We start from the raw sequence: 14,776 nt of genomic DNA, 5'->3' as shown, positions 1-14,776 counted from the left end.
GGGGGGGGCAGGGGGCAGATTCTACCAAAGAATTAGGCCGTGTTTATACTACAGCAGCAGCCTAGCTACAGCCCTGGAGCACAGGTGCTTCTCGAACTCCTCCCAGAGCATCTGACGAGGCCAGTGCCAGCTGCTTCAACAGCAGGTACCAAGGAGCCTGGTGTCTCAGTTCCAGGGTAACTGCCCCCCTGGCGGTCACCTTTCTGGGGCAGGAACCCACGTTTCTCTCCGCACACCCGGGATTCGGGTCATGGCTCCTGCTGCCCTTCATTGTGGTCCCTTTAGCACGTCTGAGTTTAGTCCTGCATCTGCCAAGCTGCTCCCTCCCAAGGGCTATGGCTGGGCGACTGCCCCGCTGGCAGAGAGGACAGCACATTTATTTAGGACAAACCAGTTACAAAGAAAACACAATTACACAACAAACAGCCTGTGTGTGTGGCTTAGAGGGATCACCCATCTTCCCCGAGGAGCCCCGGGCAGGGCTCCGTGTCCTCCAAACCCTTCCAGCCAATTCTGTCCCTCTTGGTCACAGGCTCAAATCAGTCCTTGCATCATGTTTGAGTGACCCCTCCTCAACTGTAAGCTGCCCACTTGACCCAGCTCTCAGGCTGCTGGGCCTCTTGAGGGGCAATACTTTGCACCAGTCACCACCAGTGACATTAGCTCCTGATGGTTCATTCATGCTGAGTGACTCCCCCTCCATCAAGAAAGGAATTAATCCCTTCACATGCAGCAGGGAACAATACAAGAGAGGAAACTGAGTCAAACCTGTTTTTCCATAAATATATCAGAAGTTCCCCAGTTCTCCACAACCTGCATGAATGTCCTGCCCCCATAGGAATGTTCACTCCTAGCACCCACTGGTCCACTTTTATACCCTTATAACTACATCCATACTAGGGTTTTTTTTTAAAACTGATTTTAGGATAAAGCTTTCTAGTATAGACCAGCCCTTATCTACTAGGGAAGAAACTTGGTGAGAGTCTATTCCAACCCAGAGACCGCTCCCAGTTTTGTATTTACTCTTCAAATATCTATTTTGGAGCTGCACGTTTCTTTTGGCATTGTACAGCAAAGCCAACACTGTTGGACAACCAGCTGCTTCATACAGGACTCCTTGGGACCAGCGTACCATATGCAGTCTGTGACCAAACCTGCTCTGAGCTGTTGTGTGACCTGGGGGAAATCTCACTACCCCATGTATGAAGATAGCGATACAGCTCCTCCTCCGTGAAGTGTTTGGTGATCTACGGCAGGAAAGGGCGGCAGTATAGTTACAGCCGGGAGATTAAGGACGAGCGGCTGAGCCCTGCGAATGAACTCGGCCCAGCTAGCTGAGTATGACGCAGGCAGCTATCGGCAGACTGCTCCCACCTACCGGCACACTCAGTGCTCCGTGTGAGTGGCTGGGGCAGTTCCTGATGGATTCCATGCTCTATAGGGCGCCCAGCACATTGATGGCAATTAGTGACTAAATAAACAACAGCAGAAGGAACACATGGAGCCAGGTAACAATGACTCATTTGTAGCTTTATTTAATAATTGGTACAAAGTGCCCCTCAGGCAGAGCCTCCCGGTCCCATTCCCTGCCTGAGCGGAGCAGAGTATGAAAGCTCTGAGGAGCCAGTTCCCTACCAGTCAGAACTGGGCAGCAGCGGAAAGAGGATGCGTTACCTTGACTTTATCAAGAGACCTGCAGTGACCTGACAGCTTATCCCTCATCTCAGTAAAGAGCTCCCCTGCTGCGTGACAGGGTCATTAATTCGCCTGCTCTCCTCTGTGATTCACCACATACAAAAAGAGCAACAGACTTGTGAATTCAATGAAGACAGAATCTGCATGGTGACATTCCCTAGCCGTTGGTTAGCCACACGCTCCAGGCCTGGGAATTCAGGCCATCTCTGACTGGAGTCAGATTCACTGGCATTTTTGCAGCAACAATTGAATTGGGATACCCTGCTCTGGCAATCTAGCTGGGCCGTGTGGCAGTGCTAAGTGGATGCTGGCACAGCAGGAGTAGCAAACTCCCCCACGGCCCATTTCTGGATCCCAGGTCTGCAGCTGGGCACTGCTGCCCACTTCACCACGTACTGAGTGTTAGAGATTTCCAAAAGTCACAGCAAAGAGTCCAGTTATGAGGAGACGTGACCACATGTGATAAACGATCCCGTCTGCATCCGGCCCTCCTGCAAACTGCTCTGGAGGGTCCCTGTGGGTCGACAAAGCCATGCTCGCACGGCTGTCAAGCAGTGTAATCCCTTGTATTCTGCTGAATAGTGCATCTTAATTAGTGAGAATTAACTCATTAATTGCTTTGCCCTTTCAAGAGGTTCAGGTAAGAGATGGCTCTGCTCATTCTGAACACACGAGACCAAGACAATAGTTATGACTGTCCCATCCCCCCCGGAGTGCTTTGAACCCCATCAGCCCGAGGAGTGCCAGGACGCTTTGCCGTGCTCAGCGCACCATGTGGAATAAGACTCGCCTCCCGTGCCTGGAGTTTTGCACCACTGTGGGCTCGCTTCCCCTCACCCCCAAAACGCCCTAAGAACTGCATCACAAAAGTCCTAATGTCCTTTAGCAGAAGCACAACTAGGAAGCAATTCTACCCTCACAAAGCCACAGACATCAGATGTAAATTAAAGAGGGAAACAATGGCTGTCATCGGATCGATACACCACACAGAAAGCACAGGAAGGAGGGGGCACTAGCATGTACAGCAACTGGATTCACTTGGCCTGTGGAATGTTAATGACTTTTAAAGTGGTTCTGTTCCCAGAGACATACAAAAAGGACCAAAGTAGCACCAAGCACAGACTATCAAGGAGGCAGCGGCTTGGATGGGCATGCACAGGTTAGAGAAACCTGTCGTTTTGCTGGATGAAATGCTAGATTCTGGGTGGGGTCAGTGGGGGAGGATGAAGTTGTCTGGATCCAGAAAGGCTCCTCTTAGCAGGATACTTCCATGGTTTGAGGTGGGTCCTGGACATCAGCTGCTTCTGGGGGCCCAGCAGTCCCCTCCCCTTGGTTGCTGATGTGCGACCGGCTGCGGGCACTCTCTCCAGAGCCCACGCTGGAGGAGGAGTGGGTACGGGAGCGGATCAGTCTAGTCATACTCGCTGTTGGCACTGCAGGAAAGAAAGAGGACTGTCAAAAGGAGCAAGGTCACGGAGTTAGTGAACTACAGCCGATACCACTGGGCTCGCTTGTGCCAGCACCCCGCCGGGTAAGCGTGAAAAGAGCTACACACAGGATCAGAACAGTTACTCTCAGCTGCCCCAAATGGGCCTTTATGCATCAATAGCGGGAGGTTTATGGCCTGATTTCAAAAGGTCTGAGGTGGGTGACTGCAAATTGCATAACTGGCCATTTGCAAGTGCAGCCATGGCAACTTGTAAATTAGGTAGTGATTGGTCATGTGACCTTTTGAAAATGAGGCCTTTGCTCCAGATAATCGGAGAGCTGCGAACCATGCAACCGTCACCAAAACACAAAGGAGAGGTGAAAACGCCCAGTGCACGCACGCAATGTACAATGGAATGGCCCAGGATCCAGAGCGCCAGCAAGACATGCTGTAAGCAGCCAGAGCAATGCACCCGAAAGAAAAGCGTGTTTCAGCTCAGTGCGCAGCCCTGGCCGTGCTGGGCGTGGGTTTGCAGGTACCTGACTCAGGGCTCAGGCGGCTGAGCTGCACATGAGGGACTGGAAACAGCGTGAGACAGGGAAGAGATGAACACAAGAGAGAGCAAGTTAATTCCCCCGTCAGCCTGGAACGCACTGTGCTGCTGGAGCGAACCCCAGTACCAGGTCTGCAGCCAGCCAGTGCTCCCGGGCGCTGGGCTCACGCCCCACACTGCTAGTCTCTTAGGAGCTTCCCTGTGGAGAGGAAATCGCCCCAGATGTTACTCAGCTCTCTGCCCATTAGAAAGAAAGGAAATCGGATTCCCTTGAAGATCGCAGGAAAAGCCATGTTCTTAGTGGCTCCACTGGGCTTTCAGAACAGCAGGGCCCCTTATGAGAGATTGTGTTTAGTATTTACAGCCCAGCCTCCCCCCCGAGATGGGGGTCATGGGGCACCCTCAGGAGTCAGGGGATCAGAGTGTTGTCCCCTGAGCTGACAGTCATGGTCTCTGCCAAAGGCCTGCAGCTTTGCCCATGAGCACAGGGTGTCCCCTCCACGCTGGTGTTTGAGATGGGGACAGCAGCTAGAGCAGCACAGGCTGCCTTGGACAAGGGGAAGGAGGCACACAGGAAGGAGCCTTTCCTTCCACTTGGGAGGCCCCTGCTCCTTAACCTGGGGCAAGTGTCCTGCTGGTAGTGACTTCTGCCCTGGCCTACACCCATTCTCCAGTAGCAGGGCCCTCGCTCGGGGCTCTGCTGGGCCACAACCTGGATCCTATCAGACATCATGTCGCCCTGATAGGCTGAAGGAGGGGTGCCCTCGCTTCCACTGGCACTCCATGCCCTGCCTGAAGCCTGACAACAGCACTGGCAGCTCAGCCATCAGGGAAGCAAGGGTCACACTCAGGCCCAGGGAACTCCGCTTAGTCCACGTAAGATCCGGGGAACCTCTGACATCACGGCACGTTGATGTCTCTGTTTGCTGGTGGATGGTGTCTATTCAGCCAACAACCTTCTCTCTAGGGGGCCAGTCTTACCTGCCAAGCAGGTGCCACGTAGGATAAGACCTGTCTTCCCACGTCCATATCTGTGGGACCACAGCTGGCTCTGAAGTACTGTGGGCCCAGCCAATGTCTTTGGCATACTGGAGAGGGCAATGACTCTTCTGGGGCCCTGGCAGCTGCCGGCATGTTAGTGCTGGCTCCTTGGCCTCAGGGGTGACTGGACTAGCGAGACTAGCTGCCCAGGAGATCTCTGTCATTCCCCACCCAACCATGCTGACCAGCTGCTGGCAAAGCTGCCCTCCCCTTACGTGGCTAGGCACACACCCTGCCCTGCCACAAAGATGCTCCGGTTTAGCAGCCATTCTGTGATGTCAGTGGCTACAGCAACCTGGGCTTGAGCACCTGCCTTTACAGCTCATGCGCTTGTCTCAGTAAGTGCTGCTATGGCAGCACCACAGCCAGTGTGACTGACACCCAGAGTGGTGGGGCCCTGCAATGGAGATGTGTCCAGTATAGGCAGGTAAAAGGCTCTTCTTCTGGACTGTTCATTGGGGGAAGGGAAGATAACCTCAGCCCATGCCCCCACCTCAGAGCAAAGCACCTGCTGGGCCCAGAGCATGAGGAGGCTCTCACCAGGCTCCCAGAGATATTGGGGCTGATTTCTGTAGGTGCCTCGGGAGCTGTCTCGTGCACTGGGCGGTTAGTGGTACCACCTGTCCAAGGACAGTGCATGCACAGCTGTGCCTGTGCTCCAGAGCAGAGCTCAGACCAGATCACACACTGCTCTGGAGCTAGCCCTCTGCCACCACTGTCAGGAGCCCCACATTCCCCCAGGGGCTGCCTGCGGGACCCAGCACAGAGCGGTTACCTTTTGAAGGCAGCAGACCTTGTCTAGGCTTTGCCACGCACTAGCCCTAGAACTGACACCCTGTCTGCTAGGTGCTAAGGGTGGTTACCATCTCGATACACACATCTGCATACGTGTCAGCGTGACAATCATTTCTCCAGGCTAAGCTGAGCCCCTGAGGGTATGTGGCTGGCTGTGCCACGGGACACTGCCCATCGTAGACATACAGGCAAAGCCGATCCCCAGGAGAGACCCATCACCCCCCACACCAGCCCCACTCGGCAAGGGAAGCTGTGTTTACTACTTACTGTAGCCCATTCCCTGCACAAAGTACTTGAAGGCTTCTGTCAGCTTCCCGGGCTGAGGAGACAAAACACGAGGCGTTAACATGTGCAGAGCTGGGGCCAAAACACAAGGCAGAGAACAGAGACAAGTTCTTACCTGAACCACTTGGGGCAGCCCTCCGCAGTCTGCCATCTGCAAAAAATAAAGAGGGGCTTTGAAGTGTCCCTTCCCCATGTCATCTGGCCAGGCCAGGGGCTGGGCTAACACTGCCAGCCCTGCTGGGGCCCACTCGATCCTCACTGACCAAAAAGCAGAGGCTGCCCCCTCATCTTTAACACAGAGCCGTGGCCTCTGGTGACTGGGGGTTCCAGCATGCAGCGCTTCACCGCGACTGTCTCCATTTGCCTCAAGAAGCATGGCCCGCTAGTCTTTACAGGCTGCACATCTCCATTAACAAGGGGTGTCCCGGGCCATATTCTAGGAGTCAGAGAGCAACTCCTTCACCAGCCATGTGCCACGGCCCTTCCTGCCAGCAGAGAGAGAGACTCCCCCACCCTAATATCCAGGCCCTTTCTGCCCCCTAGAGAGAAGGGTGGGTCTGCCCAGCTGAGAAATCCCCTGGCGATGGGTGGAGGTGGCAGGGACTTGCAGTGCAAGCGACTCCTCTTCCACCCCAGCTGGCCCTGGCATAGGGGGCATACTAGGGGCATGCAGAGCACATGGCTGGGACACCTCTGCACTCCAGTCCTCAGCTGGCAGGTGCTCCCCTGGGGACTGTTTTCCAGTCAGTGTACGCTCAAGCAGTTCCGAGGCTGCCCTAATTTGTGCCAAGGCCAGAGCTGTGCAGTGCAGAGACTCTGGGAACCTAGCAGCCTGCCCCCTCTCCTGTGCTGAGTGGAGCATGGCTCAGGACAGCATCTGACCCAGAATGTCTCTCTAGACACCTCTGTGAAAGCCAGATGCATTGAAGGAGATCAATGCACACAGCTGGGCTCTCAGCAGAGACACTATCCCTAAGGCAGCCTGTGGCAGGCCCCTGGAGCTGCTGGGTACCTTCAGGAGCGTAGTGTTGGTGGGGTCCAGCCGCGAGTTACATTCAACCTAAAACCAAAAAGGGAAAAATCAAATGGCATCACATGCACATAAGTGAGAGATCTGGAGCATGGGGCAGGTGCTTTCATCGGGGCTGCTGCTCCCCAAGAGACAGCAGCCACTCTCAGTGACAGGAGCATCCGGGGACCAGGCTGCCGCCAGCACAATCTCAGCATGGGAGGAGGTGATCAGACGGCGGAGGACGACACGGGGCAGACGGGTTGTAGAGCAGCAGGGGCACGAGTAACTTCTTGCAGAAAGAATTAAACCCTCCTTGTGCTAAAGACTGATCCACCAACAGCCTGCGCTACGGCAGCCACAGCTAGTGGGAGGCACCACACCATGGAGGGGGAATCCTGATCCGGACCCCCGGCCACCCAGGAGACCTGTACAGAGTGGTACGTAGGCCAGCTGAGCCCAGGAGAGCTAGTGGAGTGAGGCCAGGCCCGGCCAGATTATTATGCAATATTTTGAAGGGATGGTGCGTCTCAATGTTACTGTGCTGTCCAGGAGCTGGGAATCGGGCTGTTTTGTGCTATGTCACATCCACGGAGGCTGAGGCCTGGGAGAGCCCATTGCTGCCTCCCCTGCTGCCAGCTGGGAAGCGACTGGAGTCCTCGGGGACACTATCACTGCTGCAAAATCAAACCCTGTGAACGACTTGGACTCTTGGTCAAGAGAACAGGGACCCATGGCGATGTGAACTAAGCGCCATGTAGCAGCCCTACAGATCTACATTAAGGGCTTGTTGCAAGATACATGTCATTGAAACTGCCACGGCCGTAGCTGCGTGAGCCCTGAGCTGGTCAGGTACAAGGACTTTAGTCAATACACTTTTCAGCCAAACTCACTTTAGATCTGTCCCCAAGGAGGCTGTTAGAGCTCCTGAAATGCTCAGTTCTCTAGATCAGGGGTGCGCAAACTTTTCCAGTCACGCCCCCCCTTACCATTCCTGGAATGTATCATGCCCATTACCACCCTTACTTCTGCGCTGCTGCTGGTGGCGGCGCTGCCTTCAGAGCTGGGCGGCTGGAGAGCGGTGGCTGCTGGCCAGGGCGTTCATGTTGTTTGCAGTGTGGGAGGACTATTTTTCTTAATCCTGCTCCTGTCCTGAAATACCCACTCTATTTTTATCCTGCTCCCACTATTATGGCAGCGGATCCTGCGGGACCCATGGGATCCCAGTTTCTTCGTGCCCCCCCAGAGAATCTCTTGCGCCCCCGCAGAGGGGTGCACTCCCCAGTTTGTACACCACTGCTATAAGTAATAGCTGACCGCTCTCTCAACTTCCAGGGCATGCAGCCTGGTTTCTTCCTTTGGGAAACACAAGCAGCGCTACTGACTAATATAAATAAAAGACAAGTCCTTTTTGTGAGACGTTTAGTGAGAGTCCTGAGTACTAGCCGGCCCATGAGACAGTAGGTGGGGTGAGGTGGGGGGCTGCTAATTGCTCATTGGGACTAAGAAGAGCATTCAGTGCAAAAGAGACCTTGTATACGTACCACAGCTTCAACGGCAGGCGAGCTGTCACCAACCACTAATAAGGCAGGGCACCTGGGCAAAAGCCAGCAGAGAAGTACATTAATTGCAGTGCATCTGGGAGACCTTTAATCTATTCATAGCTTTCATGGATCCAGCTTGGCTTTATTCTCCTCTAGCCTCTCAAAAACCTTTATTAATTTAGACTGTGTCTCGGGACCCCCATTGGTATGGGGGGGGGGGGGGAGCGGTGCGTGGCCCGGGACCCCTGCTGCTGCTCGGGGGGCAGGGGGCTGGGCAGCAGTCCGTGGCCCGGGACCCCTGCAACCAATGGGAGCTGCGGGGGCGGCACCTGCAGGCGGAGGCAGTGCATGGAGCTGCCTAGCTGCGCCTCCACCTAGGAGCCGGACATGCTGGCCGCTTCTGGGGAGCCCCCGAGGGAGGTGCCGCCCAGAGCCCTCACCTGCTCCCGTACCCCAACCCCTCCACACACCCAAACTCCTACTGCTGCTGGGGGTGAGGGGGAAGGGGCGCGGTGGCCCAAGACCGCCCCAGCAGCGGCCGGTGTGGCTGGCCCAGGGGCTGCCCGAGCTGCTCAGGCAGCCCCCGGGCCAGCTGCACCTGCCGTTGCAGAAGTCACAGAGGTCACGGTCTTACTTATGTCTGAGTATTCAAAAAATAAAAACATTAGTAAACTTAAAGTTAGCCTGGGTCTTAGATTTTGCTATAACCCAGAAGTGAGTCAATTTGCAAATCTCAAAAAATCAAGACAGAAAAGTACATTAAGAAATCTCCTAAAGGAGCTATTTAGAACTGCTTAGAACCCAGTAACAGAACATTAACTCTGCTCCTAAAGTAAGTGCTGTGAGCTTGGGGAGGGGACACTGTCATCCATGTGCAACAAAGGGGTAATTCCTTCTTTAAGGGGAACATCAGCACAACCTTAGCCCTGGAGCCATGATGTGCCCCCACCACACTACACTCTAGATCAATATTTCTGCATCCTGAGCCAGTGCTGCTGAATTCTTCTCAGCATTCTGTCTCTTGCTGAGAAGCAGCAGCCTCTCTGCTGAACTAACTCTGCGGTTTGCAACGGGTGCACAGATCGATCCACAGCAACTTACTTGAATGTTTTTGTTGTGTTTTCACTGATGCCCAGAACTGGCCTCTCAATTTCCAGGTCTCTGCGGCTGGAAGACAAAGGAGAACAGATCTCCATCAGACCAACCCAGGTAATCCGGATGTGGTGGGTGCCAATGTGATCCTGTGGATTCCGTCTGGAGAGAGGGCCATGGAACGAGAGGACAGCCTCCCCAAAGGAGACCAGAATACGAACTGACGAAGGTCACACACAGAGGAATTTGTGAGCCTCATCTGAAAACGCAGCACGATGCCCCACACCCCATGCAAGTGCTGCTCAGAGGAGCAGCAATAAGTCAGAAAACAGGGCCTGGTCTCCAAGCTTCAGAAACAACCTAGGCCTGACCCACAGAGGCGGTGGTATTAGGTTAGCAAAGCCATGTGACTCACTCAGCAGAGCACACAAAGCACTGATTTGCACTTACAGGTCAAAACCTGAGAGGATCTGAAGGGAAACAACAGGTGGATGTGAGCCCTTTGCCCAGGCGTAGAGTGCTCCTGAGCCGCCATGTCTGAATACAGAGCACTCTGCGGTGCTTACCCTGCTTCTGAAGAGATGATGCACCGGAGGGCAGAGAGGCTGATCTGGGGATAAAGGCTAAGGAGGCTCGATTTGTAAGAGAAAATCATTAGTTACAAGAGTCCAGGGCCGTGAGCTGAAGTCAAGGAAGGGTTAAGCCCTGCAGGGAGCTTCACACAGAGTAGCTCATATGTGGAAGAGACTCACTGAAGAGAATCAGGAGGCACTAGGAAAGGTTTGAGGGCACTTTTGGAGCTGAACTGTTCATCCCCCATGGATTCCTCCCCTGCTCCCTGGTGTTACATTTGCTACAATCCTATTTGTACCCAGTGATGCACAAGGCGTGAGGGTAACTCTGAGATCGGACTTCTACGCGTCGGCAGAATGGAGTCCTGTACCTGTTATATGAGGCAAGAAACATCTGAAGGTTCTCTTGGTTAATATCCTGTGCAATATGGAGTCTGTACGTTTGGATCAGGTCCAGATTAGCCTGCAGTTCTTCCTGCACATGGGGGGGAGGGGAGTTTAGAAAAAGACATTGATCAACCTCTTTGTTACTATTATACATTTAAAAATGCAATTTGAGAAATGAACGTCACTGACTGTGCAACAAATTACTGAGCTGGGTTCAGATAAACAGTTCAATCCACTGATAAACAAAGCAAATGGTAAAAACCCCACACCACACTCAGGACTGATTTACACTACAAGTTTTGCTGGTAGTACCGGGTCCATTAAGGGTATGATCTTTTACCAAGATGATTATATTGGTACAAGCTCTGTGGAGATGCAGTTATATCAGTAGAAAGATGCCTTATACCAGTGTAGCTTATTTTGGTTCCTGAACTGGACTCTGCTGTACTGGTATAAGCACTCATATTAGTATAGCTGCCTCGAAATTAGGGGCTTTTGTCACTTTCTCTCTATAGATACTCTATATAGATAAGCCCTTAGAATGGTGTTATTTGCAGAGAAAAATCTCACCCCACTGTCTAGGCCTGTAAAGATGCTTCACCTAAGGTTAGTGCACACTCTGAAGTTTTGCCGGCATATCTATGTCTGTTAGGCGTGTGAAATCCCCCTCCCTCACTGACACAGCTGTGCTGACAAACCCCAGCGTAGATGCAGAGCGCTGTTGTCAACACAGCTAATGTTGCTCCTGGAGGTGGTGTAGCTATGCTGGTAGAACTCCTCCTTCTGGAGGCTTATGCTGCCTCTCCACTAGGGGCGCTGCTGGCGCAGCCACACCAGCAGAGCATTTGTCGAGTAGAGAAGCCCTGATTGTGGGATATAGTTGTAGGGAGAGGGGGAGAGGGAGAGAAAGGAGCGGACATGAGGAGGTGAAGTGGGGAGAGCAGAGCATACACTAAACAGTGACTTACAGATGCAGGAGGTTTGGTTGTTGTGACAGAGACCCACTAGGCATTTGCTCCAGTGTGCCAGCAACTCCTGCCAGGCCTGACATATTCACTATACCCAGCCTGTGTTGCAAGGGCACGGAAGGTATCATACATGAACTGGTCACACGGTGGTGATTAATATCCTTGTGAAATGTCTGCATTAAGAACAGACAAGGAATTACTGAGCCTCACTAATATTATGCTTTAAAGTCTGTGCCCAAACAAAGGGAGAGAACAGGATTTCTCCCAGATAGGACGGAAGATTGTGTAATTTAGGCATGGTGGAATCAAAACATGGCAGCCCCATTTACATACGAATCAGCAGGGGGACGGGAAGCCCACAGGAATGGAAAAACAGTGTGAGGTCATCCTGAGTCTGGGGACAAAATAGGGAGTTTGGGGAGACATAAGGAGAGAGGAGAAGCCATCACTGGATAGACACGAGGGCCAGAGCTCTTGCAAGTTGGGGCAGATGGATCCTTCGCCAAGGGGGCTGAAGTCTCCAGGAACTGAATATAAGTGAAAAGCCTATTAAGGCAAAGCTCTTTCGCCTAGGAAGACAAGAGGAAGCATCACTTTGTACTTCTGTGGAAGGTCCTGACTGAGAGAAAGCCAGCCATGGCTGGAAAGAGAGAGACTGGTATGAAATTATCTTGAACTAGTCAGCCTCCAGAGAGAATCATTGTTTCCAAGAAGCATGGATCTGTTTTTCCCCCTTCTGTGACTACAACTAGTTTGGGAATGGCTCAGCAGGATGCAGCCCGGCCCTGCTGCCCCTGAGGTCAGGGAGGGGGGAAAAGAGCCCCGAGGGCAGCACAGGGCTGCTGTCCTTGAGTCAAAAGGAAGAGCTTGACAGGGGGAGCAGGGCAGGTTAGTGCCTTGGTATGTGGCTGGACACATTGTCCCACTGTCCCCACAACTCTCATAGCAACCAAAATGTCTCCAGACCCTACACAAAGGAACCTGCTGGTCCTCTCTTATCAGCTGCATTGTGTAAATATGGAGGAGGACCAGGGCAAACACACACCAGGTGCCCACTGCACTAGTTTCCATGGACAGACCAGCAGCACAGGGTCTGCAGGGACTGGGAGAAGCTTAATTGTTGGGTCAACAAAATGTCTGACCCTGTGTGGATTTGACAAGCCCAGGAAAGGCAGGAAAGCCCTGTTTGCAGGCTTACTTGCCACTCACACCCTCTGTTCATAGCAGCTGGGCACATCTGTAACTCCACCAACAGAACCCGTTTCTGGAGACACTCATGTAAATTCCTCAGACCTCTTAACCAGTGGGGGAATTCAGGGCAGGATTCAAAGCTAAGTAGCAGTGATAGCATAAGGCAGCAGAGGAACAGCTGCTAAGTGGTAACACTTGGAGCAGAAGGGTTGCTTTCGAAAACCAGAGACCAGGAGAGAAGTTTGCATACAAAAGGCCACTGTTGGAACACACTGGCCTGGAAAACCCGTTTACCATAAAAGAGCGAGTTTGTTTGTAAAGAACTCACCCAGATTACTGCATTCCTGAAAAAAACACTGCACATGGCCGTGCAAAGGATGGGCTCAAACATTTTCCGAGTTCTGCCCAAATTCAGAGCTGTTCCCTAGATAAGCTCCCAGGAAATATAAGAGTTTATGGTGAAGAGCATAGACAGCTTCCGTTATCGCTGGCTTTTCCCCAGAAGCCAGTGGAGACCTGCTCTGCACTGGGACCACAGAGGAAAGGGAGCTGTGAGAAAAGAGGGTTTTTTTGTTTTTTTTTTAAGACCTGAGTTTGCATTGCAGACTATTAGAAAGATGCTGCTTCTCAGAGAGCTTCTAATGCCTGGATGGCATCACAGCTGAGAGACTGGCATCCGCATATGCCACACGACCCTACCATTCCTTTCCTAGGTGCAGGCAGGGGACGGGGCTGTTTAGGAAATCAGCTCTCCAGCAGGAGACAGTGGAATTCATTCAAATTTTACTGCCTTGCCTGACGCTGAGAATGGAATGAAATGCAGCCTGCAGTTTACTTACATGACCAAAATGGTGAGCCAAGACAATGTCCACTATGTTGGTTGTCCAGCCTGAAAACTGAAAAGTAACAAAAACATCTCATGCAAATTCCTTTGTGAAACTTAGCGACAAATGACAGAAAAACTGTAAAGGCCAAACTAACTTTAGGTATGGGGAATGAGCCCCTAGAGCAGGGATCGGCAACCTTTGGCACGCGGCTTGCGAGGGTAAGCACCCTGGCGGGCCGGGACGGTTTGTTTACCTGCCGCGTCCGTGGGTTCGGCCGATCACGGCTCCCACTGGCCGCGGTTCGCCACTCCAGGCCAATGGGGGCGGCGGGAAGCGGCGTGGAACGAGGGATTTGCTGGCCGCCACTTCCCGCCGCCCCTATTGGCCTGGAGCGGCGAACCGCGGCCAGTGGGAGCCGTGATCACCCAAACCTGCGGATGCGGCAGGTAAACAAACTGGCCCGGCCCGCCAGGGTGCTTACCCTGGAGAGCCATGTGCCAAAGGTTGCCGATCCCTGCCCTAGAGTTTCGGAAGCACTTGGCTCCTGCCAGAGAAGCATAAAGAACACAGCTCCCTGGAGTTCACCAGCACATCCGAGAGAAATGTTCCAACCCCCTGGCCATGCTAGGGCCTTGAGTGACTCTGAGCTGACTGGTGATACCCAACATCACTTGCAATATTCCAGGGTCTCCTAGCCAAGCATGACCAATCCCAACCCTGCTTCGTTTGAGAACTCAGCCTGAGAGGCCTGGCTCAGTATCTTGTACAGTATGGTCTGCAGCACTCAGGCACAGAGAGAGAGAAGAGTCTCACCTTGGCTGCTGCCCAGTCCATCCAGCCTTTTGCACATGGATCAACATTGATGAGCACGAGCCCCTCCACCAGGTCAGGGTGATTGAGCTGCAGGGAGAGAAACACAGTGTGAGGGGCCCCAGGGGACCAGGAGGCACAATGGCTGGGGACTCCCTGGGAGAGGCAGTGACAGCAAAATAAAAGGAGAACCTGTAACTGAAACCCTGATTAGATCATTGCTAACAATACTTCTCACAGAGCAGGGGCAGCAGCCTCATCCCATTCTACGGAAGCAAGAAAATCGAAGTGACTCTCCCAGGGTCACACGAAGGGGGTCCATAGCAAAGCAGGAAGAGATTTCTGTTGTCAGACGCTACCGGTGTGGTGCTCTGCTCTGTTCAACGATGATAACAGTGAGCTGCGTATGTGTGTTCCCTCTGTGTGCTGCCCCGGCTCTGTGCAGATCGCTGGCACAGCAGACCCTGAGAGAACCGCCAATGACCACAGACTCCGATAAGGTACGAAGGCATCCGGCCAGGTTTATTGTCAAATGAAGCACAGTAATAGTTTCCCGCAGACTCTACAGGACATACTAC

The 14,776-nt window shown here is 53.0% G+C and overlaps 1 protein-coding gene across 2 annotated transcripts in view; it reads right to left on the bottom strand.

Moving 5' to 3' along the window:
* Positions 1 to 1,496: 1,496 nt before the first annotated feature.
* Positions 1,497 to 14,776, bottom strand: part of NDRG3 (NDRG family member 3) — a 123,022-nt gene continuing 109,742 nt past the window's right edge. For both annotated transcript variants that reach the window (XM_065414965.1, XM_065414964.1), the window contains 9 exons: positions 14,202 to 14,288; positions 13,401 to 13,457; positions 10,387 to 10,490; positions 9,453 to 9,518; positions 8,352 to 8,403; positions 6,811 to 6,858; positions 5,914 to 5,949; positions 5,781 to 5,832; positions 1,497 to 3,128 (listed from right to left, as the gene is read on the bottom strand). In XM_065414965.1, the coding sequence (XP_065271037.1) occupies positions 2,950 to 3,128; positions 5,781 to 5,832; positions 5,914 to 5,949; positions 6,811 to 6,858; positions 8,352 to 8,403; positions 9,453 to 9,518; positions 10,387 to 10,490; positions 13,401 to 13,457; positions 14,202 to 14,288 (681 nt within the window). In that variant the 3' untranslated portion in view covers positions 1,497 to 2,949. The remainder of the gene's footprint in view (positions 3,129 to 5,780; positions 5,833 to 5,913; positions 5,950 to 6,810; positions 6,859 to 8,351; positions 8,404 to 9,452; positions 9,519 to 10,386; positions 10,491 to 13,400; positions 13,458 to 14,201; positions 14,289 to 14,776) is intronic.

The sequence above is a fragment of the Emys orbicularis genome, chromosome 12 (assembly GCF_028017835.1).
Source record: "Emys orbicularis isolate rEmyOrb1 chromosome 12, rEmyOrb1.hap1, whole genome shotgun sequence".
Lineage (NCBI taxonomy): Eukaryota > Metazoa > Chordata > Testudines > Emydidae > Emys > Emys orbicularis.
The sequence above is the reverse complement of the archived record's forward strand: the minus strand, read 5'-3'. Positions and strand labels throughout refer to the sequence as shown.